The following is a 19661-nucleotide window of genomic DNA, read 5'->3' as shown; positions in this document are numbered from 1 at the left end:
TTTTTCTTCTTTTGAGACAGAGTCTTGCTCTGTCATCCAGGCTGGAGTGCAGTGGCACAACCTCAGCTCACTGCAACCTCTGCATCCCGGGTTCAAGCGATTCTCCTGCCTCGGCTTCCTGAATAGCTGGGACTACAGGCGCGCACCACCACACCCAGCTAATTTTTATATTTTTAGTAGAGATGGGGTTTCACCATATTGGCCAGGCTGGTCTCGAACTCCTGACCTCATGATCCACCTGCCTCAGCCTCCCAAAGTGCTGGGATTACAGGCATGAGCCACTGCACCTGGCCAGATATTTGTTTTTTTAAATACGAGTTCTCACTCTGTCACCCAAGCTGGAGTGCAGTGGCATAATCATAGCTCACTGCATCCTCTTAACTCCCATGCTCAAGAGATCCTCCCACCTCAGCCTTCCTAGTAGCTGGGACTACAGGGCCAGCCACCCAGCCTGGCTGATTCTATGAAATACTTTGAGGAGATGAGGAAGGGTGGTATCTTTCAAAGTTCAAAGTGATTTTGGAATATAAACAATTTCTTTGGGTTGAATTACATAGAAGTTTATCATTAACTTATGTTCCTGAACTATGAAACATGAATATGTGGGCAAAGAAATAGTTTATCTTGATAGACAATAACAAAAACAAAGTCTATGAATTAGAGAATGTCCATGCCTTTTTAGGCTGGGCGCAGTGGTTCATGCCTGTAATCCCACCACTTTGGGAAGCCAAGGTGGGCAGGTCACTTGAGGCCAGGAGTTCAAGATCAGCCTGGCCAACATGGCAAAACCCCGTCTCTACAAAAAATACAAAAATTAGCCGGGCATGGTGGTGCGCACCTGTAGCCCCAGCTACTTGGGAGGCTGAAGTGGGAGGACTGCTTGAGCCTGGGAGGCTAAGTAAAGTTGCAGTGAGCTGCGATCACACCACTGCACTCCAGCCTGGGCTACAAAGCAAGACTCTGTCTCAAAAAAATAAAATAATACTTTTTTTAAAGTTCATGTATTTTTAAGTGTTCTCTAGATTTAGCCACACAGTATAATTTTAGGGTGACAAGTTGAGCTGAGTTGGGTGGAGGTGGCGAGCAGAAATCAAAGTGGGTGGATGTCAGGAAGAGAAGGTGGCAGTGAAGGAGCACTGTGATAAGGAGGTTTTGTTATTCCTTAATGGAGCTATCTCAGTCCACCAGAGGGAAAGCCTTGAAAGGCACATGGCCTTAGATGGCTGTCACTTTTTTTTTTTTTTCTTTTTTTTGAGACGGAATCTCGCTCTGTCGCCCAAGCTGGAGTGCACTGCAAGCTCCGCCTCCCGGGTTTACGCCATTCTCCTGCCTCAGCCTCCCGAGCAGCTGGGACTACAGGCACCCGCCACCTCGCCCGGCTAGTTTTTTGTATTTTTTAGTAGAGACGGGGTTTCACCGTGTTAGCCAGGATGGTCTTGATCTCCTGACCTCGTGATCTGCCCGTCTCGGCCTCCCAAAGTGCTGGGATTACAGGCTTGAGCCACCGCGCCCGGCCGGCTGTCACTCTTGAATGCATAGGCTGTGCTAGCTAAACTTAGAGTTATTAAAGAATTGAGCCCGGTGTGGTGACTCGCTCCTGTAGTCACAGCTACTGGGGAGGCTGAGGCAGGAGGATTGCTTGAGCCCAGGAGGTCCAGGCTGCAGTGAGCTATGATGGTGCATTCCACTGCACTCCAGCCTGGGTGACACAGCAAGACCCCATCTCAAAAAAAAAAAAAAAAAAAAAAGAAAAGAAAAAGAATTGAGGGAAGGCAAACAGCTCTTTGTCCTGATCATATGCTTGGCCAAATTCCTTGGACCGGGGTTTAGGGAAAGATGGGAGTGCGGTGAGAACTGGCTTCGAAGCAGGAGGGCTGCAAGTCCCATGATGCACCGGAGGAATCTGGCCTCGAGGCTGGCCAGCTCCAAAGGGCAAATGCTGTTACCCCCGCCCCGCCCCGCCCCGCCCCGCCCCGCCCAAGGTGGCCTCTGCCGGCGCCCAAATAGGTGTGGCTGCGGGGAGGCCCCGCCCCCAGAACGGTTCTCCAATGGGAGCTGCCCTCGTGTCCATGGCAACGGCGGTGGCCACAGGCTTGCTTAAGGAAGCGCTGCCCCTACTGCCGCCGCCGCCACGGCCGCCGGGAGCTAGGAGTGAACCCCTGCGGGGGAGGAGGTTCCCCCTCGCGATCGTGGGGACAGCCAGTCCTGTGAAACGAGGAGGCGGTTCCGGACACCCAGAAACGCCCAGGGAGAACTGGAGCCGGGGGAAGAGGGGACATGAGCGGCCAGCTGAGTGCAGCCCCAGGCCGCTAGGGGCGGACCCAGCAGTCCCTCAGCTCTCCTCGGAACCATGGGTGGGCAGTCTCCACTGTCACAGCCCAAAGGGTCTTAGCCATCGGGTGCCTCTCCCTAATGTGTACACGTGCAGAAAATGAGTCCTGGGACAGGGAAAGGGCCAGCATAGGGGGCTTTTGGTCTTCAGCTGTATCTTATTTTATCTATTTATTTATTTAAAGACTCTTGCTCTGTCGCCCAGGCTGGAGTGCAGTGGTGTGATTTCGGCTCACTGCAACCTCCACCTGCCAAATTCAAGTGATTCTGTTGCCTCAGCCTCCCGAGTAGCTGGGATTACAGGCAACACACCACCACGCCCAGCTAATTTTTGTATTTTTAGGAGAGAAGGGGTTTCGCCATGTTGATCAGGCTGGTCTCCAACTCCTGACCTCAAGTGATCTACCCGCCTCAGCTTCCCAACGTGCTGGGATTACAGGTGTGACCTACTGCACCTGGCCTTCAGCTGTATTGTAGTGTAGTGTAGTGTAGTGTAGTGTAGTGTAGTGTAGTGTATTGTATTGTATTGTATTGTATTTTTTGAGATGGGGTCTCGCTCTTTTGCCCAGGCTGGAGTGCAGTGGTGCGATCTCAGCTCACTGCAACCTCTGCTTCCCGGGTTCAAGCTATTCTCCTGCCTCACCCTCCCGAGTAGCTGGGACTACAGGCACGTGCCACCACACCCAGCTAATTTTTTGCATTTTTAGTAGAGACGGGGTTTCACATTGCTAGCCAGGATGGTCTCCATCTCCTGACCTCGTGATCCACCCACCTCGGCCTACCAAAGTGCTGGGATTACAGGCGTGAGCCACCGCGCCTGGCCGATTCAGCTGTATTTTAAAGCGAAGGTCCCCCCAGCACTCCCAGCCATCCTCCTTCCCAATCAGGTACAAAAGAGCCATGGTCATGGCCCGTACCATCTGTGTCCAACTACTGAAGGCACCCCTGTGCATTGCATGATCCAGTGTGATCCTGGATGATTGGGGCTTGTCATCAGGGAATCCACATCTCACTGGTATCTTCCACTCCCATGCACCTCCACCTACCTGGACACATCCCATTCCTCAGTGAAACTGTTTTGTCCTGAAGGGGCAGCAACATTCCTTTAAAACAGCATGAAGGTCGTTCTGGTGGATTCCTTCAGGCCTTCTAGGGCCTGAGGGAGGTCTGATATACACTTCATTCCCACCTCCCAACCCCTCAGAATCTGAGAGAATGGAGCCGAGTACCTGTAGGACCAGCGAATCAGAGGAAGACTATGTTGAGGAAAAGGAATCTGAGAAATGTGTTAAAGAGGAAGCTACCATCCCCTCTAACTCTTCACAGCAGGCTCTCTTAAAAGCTGACTATAAGGCATTAAAAAATGGGGTTCCCTCACCCATTATAGCCACAAAAATTCCGAAGAAAGTCATAGCCCCAGTTGACACAGGCGACTTAGAAGCTGGGAGGAGGAAGAGAAGGCGGAAACGCAGGTAACTATTCCCTAGATCCCCTCAACTGCCCAGCTCCAGGGAGTCACCCATTGGCCTCCCTTCAACATTTGGGGGAGCTGGGATCTAAGATCTTCCCTTTAGCCTACAAAAGAGGACAGGAAATGCTGGAGCATCATTAACCCTTTGATACAACACAAACAAAATTCAGAACTATTTAGGCTGGTTCATTTTGGAATCCCAGCCTGTTTACATCGTCCTGGTCTTTCTTTTAAGCCGCTTCTAGAGAAAAGGAATTGTGTTGTTAATTTGTTGGATATCTCTTCGTCTGGGTGCCTGTCCTTCCCTCCCACTCTGCCTGATTTATGCTATTCCTCCATTCTAGATCCCTGGCCATCAACCTGACCAACTGCAAGTATGAGAGTGGTAAGCACTCAGCCCGTCGCTCACACTATGGTGCATAACAGGGTGCCTACAGCTGCTGCTCTTCCTCTGGAATAGACCCCCGATCAGGCTTCCAGCCCCTGGGGCCTGGCAGGCTTGCCTATAACCTGTACTGAGCTTCCTAGGTGTCCTCTGCCTCAGACACTGGCAGCTGAGACATTGCTGTTCCAGGCAGTCTCAGTGTTAGGGAGGGTATCTTCACAGTAAACAAGAAAAAAAAAAAAAAAAGTCCAAGAGCCACCACTCACCACTGCCCACCCTTCCCAGATTCTATTTATTTATTTTTGAGACAGAGTCTTGCTTTGTCATCCAGGCTGGAGTGCAGTATTGCAATCATAGCTTAATGCAGCTTTGAACTCCTGAGCTCAAAGCCATCTTCCTACCTGAGCTTCCCACTAGCTGGGCCTACAGGCCTGCACCACTATGCTCAGCTAATTCTTTTTATTTATTTATTTATTTATTTTTGAGACCAAGTTTCACTCTTGTTGCCCAGGCTGGAATGCTATGGTGTGATCTCGGCTCACTGCAACCTCCACCTCCCAGGTTCAAGTGATTTTCCTGCCTCAGCCTCCCAAGTAGCTGGGATTACAGGCATGTGCCACCACACCTGGCTAATTTTGTACTTTTAGGAGAGACGGGGTTTCTCCATGTTGGCCAGGATGGTCTCGAACTCCTGACCTCAGGTGATCCACCCACCTCGGCCTCCCAAAGTGCTGGGTTTACAGGCATGAGCCACCGTGCCCAGCCTGCCCAGCTAATTCTTAAATGTTTTGTAGAGACAGAATCTTGCTATGTTGCCCAGGCTGGTCTTGAACTCCTGGGCTCAAGTGATCCTCCAACTTCAGCTTCTCAAAGACCTGGCATAACAGGCAGGAGCCACCATGCCAGACCCTTCCCAGATTTTACCAGTGATGAGACAAGCTTAAAAGTTTTTTCAAGGAAGATTTGAAGGGACTTCAACAATTAAGAAAAAAAGAAAATCTCCAGCTAGGTCCTTCCCCTAATATTCCCTCTGGCATCTTTATAAGGAGCCACCCAAGTGTGGAGTATGAAGTGCCAGTGTGGCCCCTACCTATAGGCGGTTCTCCAAGCCACAAACATCCCTAATTGAGGGATAAGACTGACAGAAGCAGCCGGGCACGGTGGCCTACTCCTGTAATCCCAACACTTTGGGATACCAAGGCAGGCGAATCTCCAGAGGTCAGGAGTTCAAGACCAGCCTGGCCAACATGGTGAAACCTCATCTCTACTAAAAATACAAAAATTTCCCAGGCGTGTTAGTGGGCTCCTGTAGTCCCAGCTACTGGGGAGGCTGAAGCATGAGAATCGCTTGAACCTGGGAGGCGGAGGTTGCAGTGAGCAGAGACCGCGCCATTGCACTCCAGCCGGGGCAACGAGGGAGAAACTCTGTCTCAAAAAAACAAACAAACAAAACCAGGTTCTAGTTTTCTCTGCTAGGTATTTTGGAAGGGCCCTAACAGCCCCTAAGAACTTGAAATTGCCATGTGGTAACTAAAGTACGGGGCTGAGGCGAGAACTACCTCCCTCTTCAACCTGCCCTCAGGTCAGGTGTATACCTTACCTGACCCAGCTACACAGTTCCAGGGCTAGTTGCTGGTGTCCATGCTGGCACCACTGATCTCCCTGTCTCTGCAGTGCGTCGGGCAGCCCAAATGTGTGGCCTGAAGGAGGTGGGGGAGGATGAAGAGTGGACTCTGTACTGGACAGACTGCTCTGTCTCGCTGGAACGAGTCATGGACATGAAGAGGTTTCAGGTACCCATCTCCTGGCCTGAGAGCCTACAGGGGCTAGGGCCCCAGAATGACTTTTCCCACCTCCTTGCCCAGGCACCCAAGACTGCTACTCTTTGTGGCTGTCCCCTTGTGCAGACAGGAAAGAGCACCCCCAGGGTCTTCTTTTCCAGTGGAAAGATCTCCTCTTGGAGATCTTGGGTTTCTGGAATTACCGGAAGGAAGTGTCTGGTGGGCACATCCTATCTCATTATTTGTGCTTTGCTTGGTGGCATCTGTGTGTAGCTGGCCCTCTCCAGGGTGGGTGAGCTCATCTTAGGGAGAATACTGGGAGGCAGCTTCAGAGCTAACAGCAGAGCCAGCTGAATGATCCAGCCTTTTTTTTTTTTTTTTTTTTTTTTTTTTTTTTTTTTTTTTTTTTTTGAGACGGAGTCTCACTCTGTCGCCCAGGCTGGAGTGCAGTGGCCGGATCTCAGCTCACTGCAAGCTCCGCCTCCCGGGTTCACGCCATTCTCCTGCCTCAGCCTCCCGAGTAGCTGGGACTACAGGCGCCCGCCACCTCGCCCGGCTAGTTTTTTGTACTTTTTAGTAGAGACGGGGTTTCACCGTGTTAGCCAGGATGGTCTCGATCTCCCGACCTCGTGATCCGCCCGTCTCGGCCTCCCAAAGTGCTGGGATTACAGGCTTGAGCCACCGCGCCCGGCATGATCCAGCCTTCTAAGCAACTTAGCTTAACATTCCACATCCATTAGGAGACTGCAGGGTCCAGCCTGGTGGCAAGAAATTCAGGAATGATCCACTGGGGTCCATAAGAATAGAACTGCCTTGTGATATTTTTATTATCCTCTAATTGGGTGTTTGTGGTGATCAGCAATAAAATAATTTAAAAGGGTCTGCAGGCTTATTCTTTGGGGAAGCCAGGCAGGAAGTTGAGGAAATTAAAACCTGTCCCACAACTAGTCTTGGGAGAGGTGCCCAAGAAAGAAAGCAAGTGCTAGAAGTTCTCAAGAAGCTCCAAAGGAGGTTGGGCGTGGTGGCTCACACCTGTAATCTCACCACTTTGGGAGGCCGAGGCGGGTGGATCACTTCAGGTCAGGAGTTCGCTTGAACCCAGAAAGTGGAGGTTGCAATGAGCAGAGATCATGCCACTACACTCCAGCCTGGGTGAGTGACAGAGTGAGACCCTGTTTTAAAAATAAAAAAACAAGGCCAGGCATGGTGGCTTATGCCTGTAATCCTAACACTTTGGGAGGCCGAGGCAGGCAGATCACGAGATCAGGAGTTCAAGACCAGCCTGACCAACATGGTAAAACCCCATCTCTACTAAAAATACAAAAATTAGCCAGGCATGGTGGCACACACTTGTAATCCCAGCTACTTAGGAGGCTGAGGCAGGAGGATCGCTTGAACCAGGGAGGAGGAGATTGCAGTGAGCCAAAATTGCGTCATTGCACTCCAGCCTGGGCAACAGAGCGAGACTCCATCTCAAAAAAAAAAAAAAAAAGTTCCGCCGGGCGCGGTGGCTCAAGCCTGTAATCCCAGCACTTTGGGAGGCCGAGGCGGGCGGATCACAAGGTCAGGAGATCGAGACCATCCTGGCTAACACGGTGAAACCCCGTCTCTACTAAAAATACAAAAAACTAGCCGGGCGAGGTGGCGGGCGCCTGTAGTCCCAGCTACTCGGGAGGCTGAGGCAGGAGAATGGCGTAAACCCAGGAGGCGGAGCTTGCAGTGAGCCGAGATCGCGCCACTGCACTCCAGCCTGGGGGACAGAGCAAGACTCCGTCTCAAAAAAAAAAAGAAGTTCCAAAGGAGGGGCATTTGTAAAATGAGGATAGCAGGCTGGGTACAATGGCTCATGCCTAAAATCCCTTTGGGAAGCCAAAGCAGGCAGGTTGCTTGAACTCAGGACTTTGAGACCAGCAACAGGCAAAACCCAGTCTCTGCCAAAAATACAAAAAGAATAAAAAAATTAGCCAGGCATGGTGGTGCATGACTTTAGTCCCAGCTATTTGGGAGTCTGAGGCATGAGGATCTCTTGAACCTGGGAGGCAGAGACTGCAGTGAGCTGAGATCACACCACTGCATTCCAGCTTGGGCGACAGAGGGAGACCCTGTCTCAGGGAAGGGGAAAAAAAACCAAAACGGGATGAGGATAACAATAATTAGCAGCATTCATTGAGGACTTACTGTACAACAGACCCTGTGTTAAATGCTTTTATATTATCAGCCCATTAAATCCTCAAGAACAGCCCTGAGCAGCAGATATCCCTTGGTTAGGACATGGAGAGTGAGAAATACTAAGTTCATACAGTGAGTGCAGCCAGTGATTGGGAAAGCCAGTGAGAGAGCACTTAGTGTACTCTTTGTGATTGTCCCCCTGTGCAGACAGGAAAGACCACCCCCAGGGTATTCTTTTCCAATGGAAAGATTCTCCTCCTGGGTCTCTGGAATTACCTGAAGGAAGTGTCTGGTGGGCACATCCTATTTCATTATTTGTTCTTTGCTTGGTGGCATCCCGGATGCTGCCACCCACCCGGCAGGACAGAGCAGCCAGGTGTTTCTGGCAGGCACCAGGGCAATGCCACACCCTCTGTGGGTGCCATGGCACCACATTCCTTGGGGCTGGTTCTTAGTTTCCTTTTCTCTTTTGTGTCTTTTGGGAAATGCTTTTGTCTCATTGTCTGCTTTGTGCTATCATGCATTAGTTATTGTTAGAGGACTAGGCCTGGGGGTCTGAGGGATGTTAGAAGGTGGACTGTGGAAGCCACAGTCTTGGCTAGGTACATCCTTTCTTACTGCCCCTCATTTGCTGAGCTCAGTGTGGATGTGTGTGTTGGGTAGGAGTCACAGAAGGTTTTCTCACCTGCCTTAAGGAATCTTCCTATTTTTGCCCTTGGGGTCCTCGATGCAGTGCTTACCTCCACTGTGACTTCTCCCTTAACCTTCCCAATCCTCCTCCACTGCTTCCTGAGATGCCCAGGTGCTAGGAACTGCCACTTACTCTGGGGGCTCGTACTAACTGGCTGTGTTTCAGAAAATCAACCACTTCCCTGGCATGACAGAAATCTGCCGCAAAGATCTGCTGGCTCGGAACCTCAACCGCATGCACAAACTCTATCCCTCTGAATACAACATCTTCCCCCGCACCTGGTGCCTCCCCGCAGAGTGAGTGGGTCTGGCTTCCCATGCTGAGATACCAGGGGGAGGAAAAGGGTCGTTCTCAGAGTTCCCTCCAGGCTGTGGTCTTGTGAGCTAGGAATGTCTCAGAGGGATGGAAGTGGAACGAGAAAGTTTCAGCTTGTCAAAGAAAAGAGGGTCTGAGACTGAGTGTTCCAGGAAGAGCATGGACTAGATAGCAGGAAGAGCTCCATGGGGCCGTGGGAAAGCCATGATACACAGAAACCTTTTGACCAGGCCTTCTCTACACATAGCTATGGGGACTTCCAGTCCTATGGTCGTCAGCGAAAAGCCCGCACGTATATCTGCAAGCCAGACAGTGGCTGTCAGGGACGTGGCATCTTCATTACCCGAAATCCCCGGGAGATCAAGCCAGGAGAGCATATGATCTGCCAGCAATACATCTCCAAGGTGAAGGATGCCTCAGGACCATCAGCCTTCCCCAACACTAAGCATTGGGCTGCCTCGTCTCTCCCAAAAGCCAGGAAGGAAGCTGGTCTTAGGCTTCTACCCTTCCCACTAGCCCCATTTTCCTGGAAGCAGTATCCAGCCATGGTTCAGAACCAGCCTGCCTGGGGTTGAATCTCAGCTTTCCACTTCCCAGATATGTGACCTTGGGCAAGTTTCTTACCCTCTCTGTGCCTCTGTCTCTTTATTGATTGATTGAGACAGAGTCTCGCTGTGTTGCCCAGGCTGGAGTGCTGTGGCACGATCTCGGCTCACTGCAACCTCCACCTCCCAGGTTCAAGCAATTCTCTGCCTCAGCCTCCTGAGTAGCTGGGATTACAGGCACCCACCACCATGCCCAGCTAATTTTTGTATTTTTAGTAGACACGGGGTTTCACCATCTTGGCCAGGCTGGTCTTGAACTCCTCACCCCGTGATCCACCCTCCTCAGCCTCTCAAAGTGTTGGGATTATAGGCATGAGCCACCGCGCCTGGCCTCTCCTCATTTATTAATTGGGAGTAATAACAGTAACTACTTTACATGGTTATTGTGGAAATTTAATGAGCTGTGTATGTGAAGCACTTACAACAGCTCATAGTAGGCACTTCAAACGTGTTATTATTCCCTCATGGGTTTGCGTGCTACCAGCCCTTCCTCATTGATGGCTTCAAGTTTGATATGCGAATCTACGTCCTGATCACATCCTGTGACCCTCTCCGGATCTTCATGTATGAGGAGGGCCTGGCCCGTTTTGCCACCATGCCCTATGTGGAGCCCAGCCATAACAACCTGGTAAGGGGGCTGGGAAGCACTCTTCTTTTCCACTACCATGAGTGCTGAGGTTCTCTAGAGAAACATGGTAGAGAGGTTTGTCACTGTCACCAAAGAACAAGGAATGAAGTCAGCAAGAGCTGCAGTATCTAGCTGGGAGACAAGTGTTTGGTAGGTGGTAAATGAGAAAAGGTCAGCACCTGGAGGAGCCCAGCACACCCTCTGCCCCAGGATCGTCCAGAATAGCAGTCCTCTGGTGGAGAGAGACAGGAGACAAGAGATCCTTGGGAGGGGTGGAGAGTAAGAAGGCAATGAAGGGCTGGAGAGGACGGCCACATGCAGTCTGAGACCACAGGGCCACTCTCTCTCCACAGGACAATGTCTGCATGCACCTGACCAACTATGCTATCAACAAACACAATGAGAATTTTGTCCGGGATGGTGCTTTGGGCAGTAAGAGGTACTCGCTACTCTGTTTTCTCCTGCTTTCTCTGCCGCTTAGCCCCATAGTCCCAGTAGCCCATGAAACTGAGCTGGCTCTTGGGAGGCTAATTGCCCAGGGAAACTCAGCCTTTATAGACCCTGTCCTGTGCCTGCACTTTGGAGCTCTAAGTGCAGCCCCAAACCCCACCCTGGTAACTAGTCCCTGCTCCAAACTGCTAGCAGCCCTTCAAAGCCCAGGCATGCAATTAGGGTTAGTGTGAGGGAGCCTCCTGCCTACAGCCTGGCCCCAGTGGCCTAGAAACTGGCCTTCCTCTGAGCACTGGGCCTCGCAGGAAGCTGTCGACACTCAACATCTGGCTGCAAGAGCACAGCTACAACCCTGGAGAGCTGTGGGGGGACATCGAGGACATCATCATCAAAACCATCATCTCAGCCCATTCTGTTCTACGCCACAACTACCGAACCTGTTTTCCCCAGTATCTGAATGGAGGTACATGTGCCTGTTTTGAGATCCTTGGTTTTGACATCTTGCTGGACCACAAGTTGAAGCCCTGGCTGCTAGAGGTGAGGATTATCTCCTAGGCTTTGCAAAACCAAGGTCCAGAGGCCTCCTTGAATAGGACACCTGGGACAGGGGTATACTCCGGTGGTGGAACACAGAATGGGAGAGGTGAAAGCCCTGGGGTGGGTAGGAATCAGCAGAAGGCATAAGATCTCTACCCTTTTGACCTGCTGAGTCAAATCTTGGTGGTTTTTGGCCTCTACCATAGGAATGCAGGTTTGGGATCCCCAGTGCCCTAATGTAAGTTTTTAGGGACACACTATCTAGAGAGGCAGGCCAGCTGATTTGCTCTCACTGGTCTGTGAATTGGAGATCTCTAAGGCAGAGTTTTGTGGCCTTGGAAGCCAGAGCATCCAGCCTCCCTGGCTGAGGCCATGGGAGAGGAATATCTCAGACCCTCTAGTTATGCCTGCAAGAGGCCACCACCTGCTCAGGTGGTCGGGGAAAGGGGTGTATAATGACTCTTCCTGGCAGGTAAACCATTCTCCAAGCTTTACCACTGACTCAGGCCTTGATCAAGAGGTAAAGGATGCACTTCTCTGTGATGCTATAACCCTTGTCAACCTCCGGGGCTGTGACAAAAGGAAGGTGATGGAGGAGGATAAGCGGCGAATCAAGGAACGGCTTTTCCAGTGCTACCAACAGCCACGAGAATCGAGGTGTGCTAGGTGTCTGGCATGTGTTTAGTTCTTCATTATTCCTGAGACTAAAAGTCCTCCTTTAGATGGAGAATGTGGCCTGGGGCTGATTTGCTATCAAAAACAACTTTTTGCATAGATAATATGTTCATATTTGCATTAAAAAAATCACAGGGCCAGGCTTGGTGGCGCATATCTGTAATCTCAGCATTTTGGGAGGCCGAGGCAGGAGGATTGCTTGAGCCCTGGAGTTCAAGACCAGACTGGGCAACATGTGAGACTCTGTACCTAAAACACAAAAAAGAAACAAAATAATAATAATTTAAAAATAATTTAAAAATAAAAAAATTAGCTGGGCATGGTGGCGTGCCTATATTCCCAGCTACTCAGGAGTCTGAGGTGGGAGAATTACTTGAGCCCAGGAGGTCAAGACTGCAGTGAGCCGTGTTTGCACCACTGCACTCCAGCCTGGGTGACACAGTGAGACCTGGTCTCAAAAAAAAAAAAAAAAAAAAAAAAAATCATGTATCATAGATATGTTCAAAATTTTAATAATACAGGGGATAGTCTTTTTCCACCCCTTCTCCTCCAGGTACTCAGTTTTACTCTCTGGAGCCAATCAACATTCCTACTATCATGTGTATATAGTAAGCATTTAATGTATATGTATTTATACAAAATATTTTTCTCCCTGCCTACCCAGACAGAGGCATAACTTTCACACTGTCTGCACCCCGGTTAGCAATGTATTTTAGAACCATTCTCATGTTAGCACATAAGGAGCTTTCTGTGGTTTGATTAGCTGGTTTGTTTTTCTAACAAAGCTCCTAGAAACCAGTTCCTGAGAAACTTTGTAACAAAGAAACACAGAAAACAGTTTAGTCATTCAATAATAGAGAATCATTTACATTTGTGTTGGTTACCCATTGTTGTTTTCTTTGTAAAATGAGTTACAAACATGGTAACTGGTTACCAATACTAAAATTGTAATTTGTTAATGATACATACAAATGAATTTGAGTAGATGTATGTTACCACTATGATCACATTGCTGTTCCCACTTGCATTCCAATATGCAGGGGGCAGTGTGTGTTTGACTCCCCATGAGAGCCACAGGGCCTGGGACACCGTAAGCACTCAGATGTCTGCGTGATGAATGGGAGTGAAGTAGAACTGTAAATATACTGGCTATTCCCGCAAGACTGGACTGTGTACCTGAGGGTCATGAAATGTGTCTTTCAATAAGGAAAAATGGTTGAACAGTGCTGGACTAAATAAACAAAATACAATCGTACACTAGAGTACTAGGCAGCCATTTAAAAATATTGTTGTGGCCAGGTGTGGTGGCTCATGCCTGTAATCCCAGCACTTTGGGAAGCCGAGGCGGGTGGATCACTTGAGCTCACGAGTTTGAGACCAGCCTGGGCAACATGCAAAACCCTGTCTCTACAAAACATACAAAAATTAGCCAGACATGGTGGTGCACGCCTGTGGTCCCAGCTGCTCAGGAGGCTGAGGTGTGGTCCTGCATCACTGCTCAGCCTGGGCGACAGAGTGAGACCTTGTTTCAAAAAATTAAATTAAAAAATAAAATAAAAATAGGCCGGGCGCGTGGCTCAAGCCTGTAATCCCAGCACTTTGGGGGCCGAGACGGGCGGATCACAAGGTCAGGAGATGAGACCATCCTGGCTAACACGAAACCCCGCTGGGGCGAGGGCGGTGCGAGGTCCCAGCTACTCGGGAGGCTGAGGCAGAGAATGGCGTGAACCCGGGAGGCGGAGCTTGCAGTGAGCTGAGATCTGGCCACTGCACTCCAGCCTGGGCGACAGAGTGAGACCTTGTTTCAAAAAATTAAATTAAAAAAAAATAAAATAAAATAAAAATATTGTTGTATTATTTCATTTGCATTTAAAGAAAGCAAGCAAGCGGTCAGGCGCAGTGACTCACGCCTGTAATCTCAGCCCTTTGGGAGGCCAAGGCGGGCAAATCAGGAGGTCAAGAGATCGAGACCATCCTGGCCAAAATGGTGAAACCCCGTCTCTACTAAAAATACAAAAATTAGCTGGGCATGGTGGTGTATGCCTGTAGTACCAGCTACTCGGGAGGCTGAGGCAGAAGAATTGCTTGAACCCAGGAAGCAGAGGTTGCAGTGAGCTGAGACTGTGCCACTGCACTCCAGCCTGGACAACAGAGCAAGACTCTGTCTCAAAAAAAAAAGGAAGGACGGATGGACGGACGGACGATGCACAAGCTAGTGAGTGGCAGAGCCAGGATTCAAAGTCAGGAGGTCCTGCCTTAGATCCATGCTCATAATCAACAGGCTAATTGCATAGTAAGATTATGGGAGACTTTATCTTCTTTCTGCTCTTCTAAATGTTCTGTAATGAACATATATTACTTTTTTCTTTTTCTTTTTTTTTTTTTTGAGACTAGTCTCACTCTGTCATCTAGGCTGGAGTGCAGTGCCGCGATCTTGGCTCACTGCAACTTCCACCTCCTGGGTTCAAAAAAATTTCCTGCCTCAGCCTCCCAAATAACTGGGACTACAGGCACACACCACCATGCCCAGATAATTTTTGTATTTTTAGTAGAAACAGGGTTTCACTATGTTGACCAGGCTGGTCTCAAATTCCCAACTTCAAGTGATCCACCTGCCTTGGCCTCCCAAAGTGATGGAATTACAGGTGTGAGCCACCATGCCTGGCCACTTTTTTTTTTTTTTCTTCCCCAAATGGAAAACTTATATCAAAACATATGTTACTTTTACAATCAGAAACCTAAAAGACTATGATAATGGAGTGCTAGCTTACTAGTAGACCCCTCTCCACTTAAGATGAAAATCAGGCCGAGTACAGTGGCTGACGCCTATAATCCCAGCACTTTGGGAGGCCAAGGTGGGTGGATCACTTGATGTCCAGCCTTGCCAACATGGTGAAACCCTGTCTCTACTAAAAATACAAAAATTGGCCAGGCATGGTGGTGCATGCCTGTAATCCCAGCTACTTGGGAGGCTGAGGCAGGAGAACTGCTTAAACCTAGGAGGCAGAGGTTGCAGTGAGAGGAGATTGTGCCAGTGTACTCCAGCCTGGGCAACAGTGCAAGAACCTGTCTCAAAAAAGAAAAGCAAAGCAGGCCGGGTGCGGTGGCTCAAGCCTGTAATCCCAGCACTTTGGGAAGCCGAGACAGGCGGATCATGAGGTCAGGAGATCGAGACCATCCTGGCTAACACGGTGAAACCCCGTCTCTACTAAAAAATACAAAAAACTAGCCGGGCGCGGTGGCGGGCGCCTGTAGTCCCAACTACTCAGGAGGCTGAGGCAGGAGAATGGCGTGAACCCAGGAGGCAGAGCTTGCAGTGAGCTGAGATCCGGCCACTGCACTCCAGCCTGGGCGGCAGAGCGAGACTCCGTCTCAAAAAAAAAAAAAAAAGAAAAGAAAAGAAAAGCAAATCAGATTTCTGGACGTCAAGACTATTTTCTTTTTTTTTTTTTCTTTTTTTTTTTTGTGAGACGGAGTCTCGCTCTGTCACCCAGTCTGGAGTGCAGTGGCGTGATCTCGGCTCACTGCAAGCTCCACCTCCTGGGTTCATGCCATTCTCCTGCCTCAGCCTCCCGAGTAGCTGGGACCACAGGCACCCACCACCACGCCCAGCTAATTTTTTGTATTTTTAGTGGTGACGGGGTTTCATCATGTTAGCCAGGATAGTTTCGATCTCCTGACCTCGTGATCTGCCCGTCTCGGACTCCCAAAGTGCTGGGATTACAGGCGTGAGCCACTGCGCCCGGCCCAAGCCTATTTTCATAGCTACCCACATTTGGGGCTTGCCAAAAATGGGCTTGGCAGCTTTCCCTACTTGGGCACGGGCCCGGGAGGTCAAGAACCCAGCAGGAGGGGCTCCAAACCTTAGTCAGTCTTCCTTTCCCTACTGAACATTCCTACAGCTCTCCTCTGACTCACTTGAGCTTGCTTTCCACAGGAAAGAAAAAACTGAGTCATCCCATGTGGCAATGCTGGACCAGGAACGATATGAGGATTCTCACCTGGGAAAATACCGGCGGATCTACCCTGGGCCTGACACAGAGAAGTATGCCCGCTTCTTCAAGCACAATGGCTCCCTCTTCCAGGAGACTGCTGCTTCCAAGGCCAGAGAGGAGTGTGCCAGGTACTTTGACCGACATTCTCCTCTGCACACCTAGGTGGGGCAAGTCCTGAAGCTGCATTGCTTCCCAGCAGGGGAAGAGGAAGTCAGACACTTGAGCAGAGGAATGGAGCTATAAATCCTATCAGACTCTTAGTGACTCTTTTCAGTTTAGTAGGTTTCCTGTCTTCCCCCGTCATTGCTCTCCCATCAGTCCTAAGAACAGATTATAATTTCCTACTCTTTCCCCATCCCCATTTTTCCTCACCCCTCTTCTCCCCAACACCATTTCTCTAGTGTCTGAAGCTGCTGTGTCTTGTCAGGCAGCAACTGGAGGAGATCCGCCTTAAGCAGGAACAGCAGGAGACCTTGGGCAGTAAGAGGCAAAAGGCCAAGGACCAGAACCAGGGTGAATCAGCTGGGGAGAAAAGCCAACCCAGGGCAGGGCTCCGGAGCCATTCCACTCGCTTGGCTTACAGGAACCACAGCTGGGAGAAAGAGGTGCCAGGGGTTTTGTGGCTCTTATCTTTCTGTGGGAAAATGGGTTGGGACAACTAGAGAGGGGAATGAATCTCTGCTGTCCTCTCCCCCCATGCACAAGAGAGAGAGGAGTTCCTAATCAGTAAATTGAATCTGATCCTTTGGAAGATGAAGTGAGAGAATGGACAGCAAAAGGAACTGTCCTGGGTCAGGGAAGGGATAAGGGTAGAGTGGGCAGGAGGCCTGCAGCCATCCTGGGCAATGGTTTGGGACTCATCCTTGGAGATCCTGCATTTATCTCTCATGTACCTTGTAGCTGCTGCCAGGACAGCTGGACACCATGAGGCCTCAACAAATTGTGGAAGAGGAGGAGCTGGAGCGGATGAAGGCCCTGCTACAAAGGGAGACTCTCATCCGAAGCTTGGGTATTGTAGAGCAGCTCACCCGTCTGCAGCACCCTGGCCCCCAGGGCCAGAAAAAACTTCATGAGAGTCGGGTGAGGGTCCCTGTGAAGCCTCCCAGAGGAAAAGGGAACAAGGGCTGTCGTCCCAACACATGGTGGTGGTCTCAACAAAGGAGGCTTGTGTGATGGTATCTGTCAGTGGAGCCTGGAAAAGCAGAGTGCACTAGCTGGACCTTGGGAGAGGGTCTGTTGATTCCTTTTACGTCTGTTCCCAAGCCCCTTTGTTTTAGATATGACATCCAGCAAAGTGCAGCTCCAAACTTTCTCATTTACAGGAAACCTGCTCTCTATATTCCTGTCCCCAAATAACCCCACACTCATGACTGACAAACAACAAGGCCACCACCCTCAGTGGCTTCTGTATAATTTTCTCCCTAGCACTGTCAGTGCCCTGGCTCTAATGGGAGATAAGTAAACAGATTTGGGCCAACAAAAGAGCTGCTGCTTTCACTATTCCCTGGGCTAGTAGCAAACCTGTTGGGTTTACTGTTTTTGTTGAACCTCAAAGGAGTATCTGGTTAAATAGTGGCCATGGCCTAGATTTTTTTTCAGTTACCTCCTTCGTCCAACGCTCCATCCAAACTCACATAAAAATGTGGTAAGGGGCTGCTCTTCTTCTCTAGCCTAGATTTCGTTAGGACAGGCTAGGCAGTCAAAAACTGAAACCTGGGAGTCTGGTTCTATTTGTGCTCCTAAGAGGGGCTGCCACAGAGCAGGGCCCTCTTCATTTGCTGCATCCAGTTCTGCCCCATAAATCGATCCCCAGGATCTTAGGGGCACTGCCAAGCATGAATGCTGCAATCCCACATGTTCCCCGGTGCCATCTGCAGCCCAAGAACTTCACCTGGACAGGAGAGCCGGCAGCCATCAACTCCTGTTCATTGTCAATGAAGAAGGCTGGGAGGCGCTATTTTTCCAGTGCCAGAATCAGGCTGACTAGCCGTAAGTATGCAAAACTATCTTTGGTCATTTTGACCTGTGTAAATCCCACTAGCAAGTATAGAGCTTGGATGCCCCCAAAATATAAGGCACTTCCACCGGTGTAAGAATGGGGAAGTTAGGGTACCCATTTATTTACTCCTTTCTTTTTTGTTTTCTTTTGTTTTTTTTTCTGAGACAAGGTCACGCTCTGTCACCCAGGCTGAAGTACAATGGCTTGATCTCACCTCACTGCAACCTCCACTGACAGGCTCAAGTAATTCTCCTGCCTCAGCCTCCCGAGTAGCTGGGACTACAGGCACACACCACCATGCCTGACTTTTATATTTTTTGTTTTCGCCATTTAGCCCAGGCTGGTCTTGAACTCCTGAGCTCAGGTGATCCACCAGACTCAGCCTCCCAAAGTGCTAGGATTACAGGTGTGAGCCACCACACCAGGACTATTTAATCCTTTCTGTACACTAGACCCTGGTGATAGAAATGGCAGAAATACAGTCCTAGCACTCAACAGAGGTAATAGGAACATGGACAAGAAGACATACCATACCAATTACAATACAGTGTGGGAAAGACAGTGGATTGGGAAGCATGGGATGCCTTTCCTCTGTGTTGGTAATTGGGCCACAGCTGGGAAAGAGGTGAGCCAATCTCTTCTGTGAGTACCAACTCAGGGACATCCATGTTTCCACTGCAGAAGGACAAGCCAGCAGAAGGCTAGAAGCCATAAACCGAGTCCTGGCAGGATCAGTGCCACCCACTTTAACCCCAAAGCAGGGCTATCTTCTGCAACCGGAAAGAGTGGCATCTGACTCATGGACTGAATGCACCTTGCCCTCCATGGTAAACTCTGAACACAGAACAGCCAAGGTTTCCCTCTGCCCTGCGTCTGCACCCGTGCTGCAGCGTTCCAGAGCACTCCTCAACATCAATCAGTTCAGGTAAAAGCAGGAGGGAAGCACTCTACCTCTCCTGGAGAACCTCCCCAGGTTTCCAAAGGGTTTCCAAAGGGCATTCAATCTTTGCTAAATGAAAGACTGCCACCAAGTTCCTCTTTGAAAAGCCCTGCCCAGGAACCCCATTTGTAAAAGGCAAAATACAAAGACACCAAGAATTCCTCAATAACCTAAGATTAACTGGGGATCAGTAAAGACTAGAAGATGAAGAGGCGCCAAGGCCAGCCATGTACTCATTTCTGCTTATCAAGCCTTAGCCTGGGTTTATCGCTAGGTGATGGGTCTGAACCCTAGGTGCGGCCCGGGGCTGGAGGTCATCCAGGAGACAAAGAGCCCCTTTCCCAGAGGAGCCGAGTGCCCAAGGCACTGGGCTGTCGCCGTCAGAAGACTGCCGAGCGGAAGCCCTGCCCACCAAGGTGGCGGAGACAGGCAGGCCTGGGGAGCCGCTGGGGCGGAGGGACGGCTCTTGGAAACTGAATCGGTACTTTAATTAAAATTTATGCAGTTTTCCAGGAGCGTCCTGTACCTCATTTCGGCCCTCACGTTTCAGCCAAGCCCTCGCCCTCTCCACAGCTACAGCCAGAAAGGGTGGGCCACTGAGCAGCGTGAGACCAGATCTCACGGCCACCAAACGAAGAGGGAAATGCTTGCTACTACCCAGCTTCCGGCCCGCCCCTTCCACTTCCGGC

The 19661-nt window shown here is 50.1% G+C and overlaps 1 protein-coding gene across 4 annotated transcripts; it reads left to right on the top strand.

The window, feature by feature from the left end:
- The first annotated feature begins 2130 nt into the window (after positions 1-2130).
- TTLL13 (tubulin tyrosine ligase like 13) lies at positions 2131-19484 on the top strand. 4 transcript variants are annotated; one of them, XM_050797643.1, is made up of 16 exons: positions 2131-2354; positions 3536-3803; positions 4147-4187; positions 5862-5980; positions 8994-9124; positions 9391-9547; positions 10233-10376; positions 10730-10815; positions 11132-11363; positions 11836-12020; positions 15976-16161; positions 16461-16638; positions 16934-17113; positions 17911-18022; positions 18714-18957; positions 19267-19484. In XM_050797643.1, exons 1-16 carry the CDS (start codon positions 2351-2353, stop codon positions 19460-19462), a joined length of 2463 nt encoding a protein of 820 aa, XP_050653600.1. In that variant the 5' UTR covers positions 2131-2350; the 3' UTR covers positions 19463-19484. The 4 variants fall into 4 exon arrangements, with proteins under 4 accessions (XP_050653600.1, XP_050653601.1, XP_050653602.1 ...); XM_050797644.1 differs by lacking the exon at positions 19267-19484 and having other exon boundaries at positions 18714-18961; XM_050797645.1 differs by lacking the exon at positions 19267-19484 and having other exon boundaries at positions 16934-17042; positions 18714-18802.
- Positions 19485-19661: the final 177 nt, after the last annotated feature.

This window comes from Macaca thibetana, chromosome 7, assembly GCF_024542745.1.
Source record: "Macaca thibetana thibetana isolate TM-01 chromosome 7, ASM2454274v1, whole genome shotgun sequence".
NCBI classification, from domain to species: domain Eukaryota; kingdom Metazoa; phylum Chordata; class Mammalia; order Primates; family Cercopithecidae; genus Macaca; species Macaca thibetana.
The sequence above is the reverse complement of the archived record's forward strand: the minus strand, read 5'-3'. Positions and strand labels throughout refer to the sequence as shown.

Excerpts from the sequence above, each read along its gene's own strand:
- TTLL13 (XM_050797643.1), top strand. Across the intron at positions 11,364-11,835 it reads TGAAGCCCTGGCTGCTAGAG|GTAAACCATTCTCCAAGCTT; the intron begins GTGAGGATTATC and ends TCTTCCTGGCAG. Across the intron at positions 18,023-18,713 it reads CAGAATCAGGCTGACTAGCC|AAGGACAAGCCAGCAGAAGG; the intron begins GTAAGTATGCAA and ends TTTCCACTGCAG.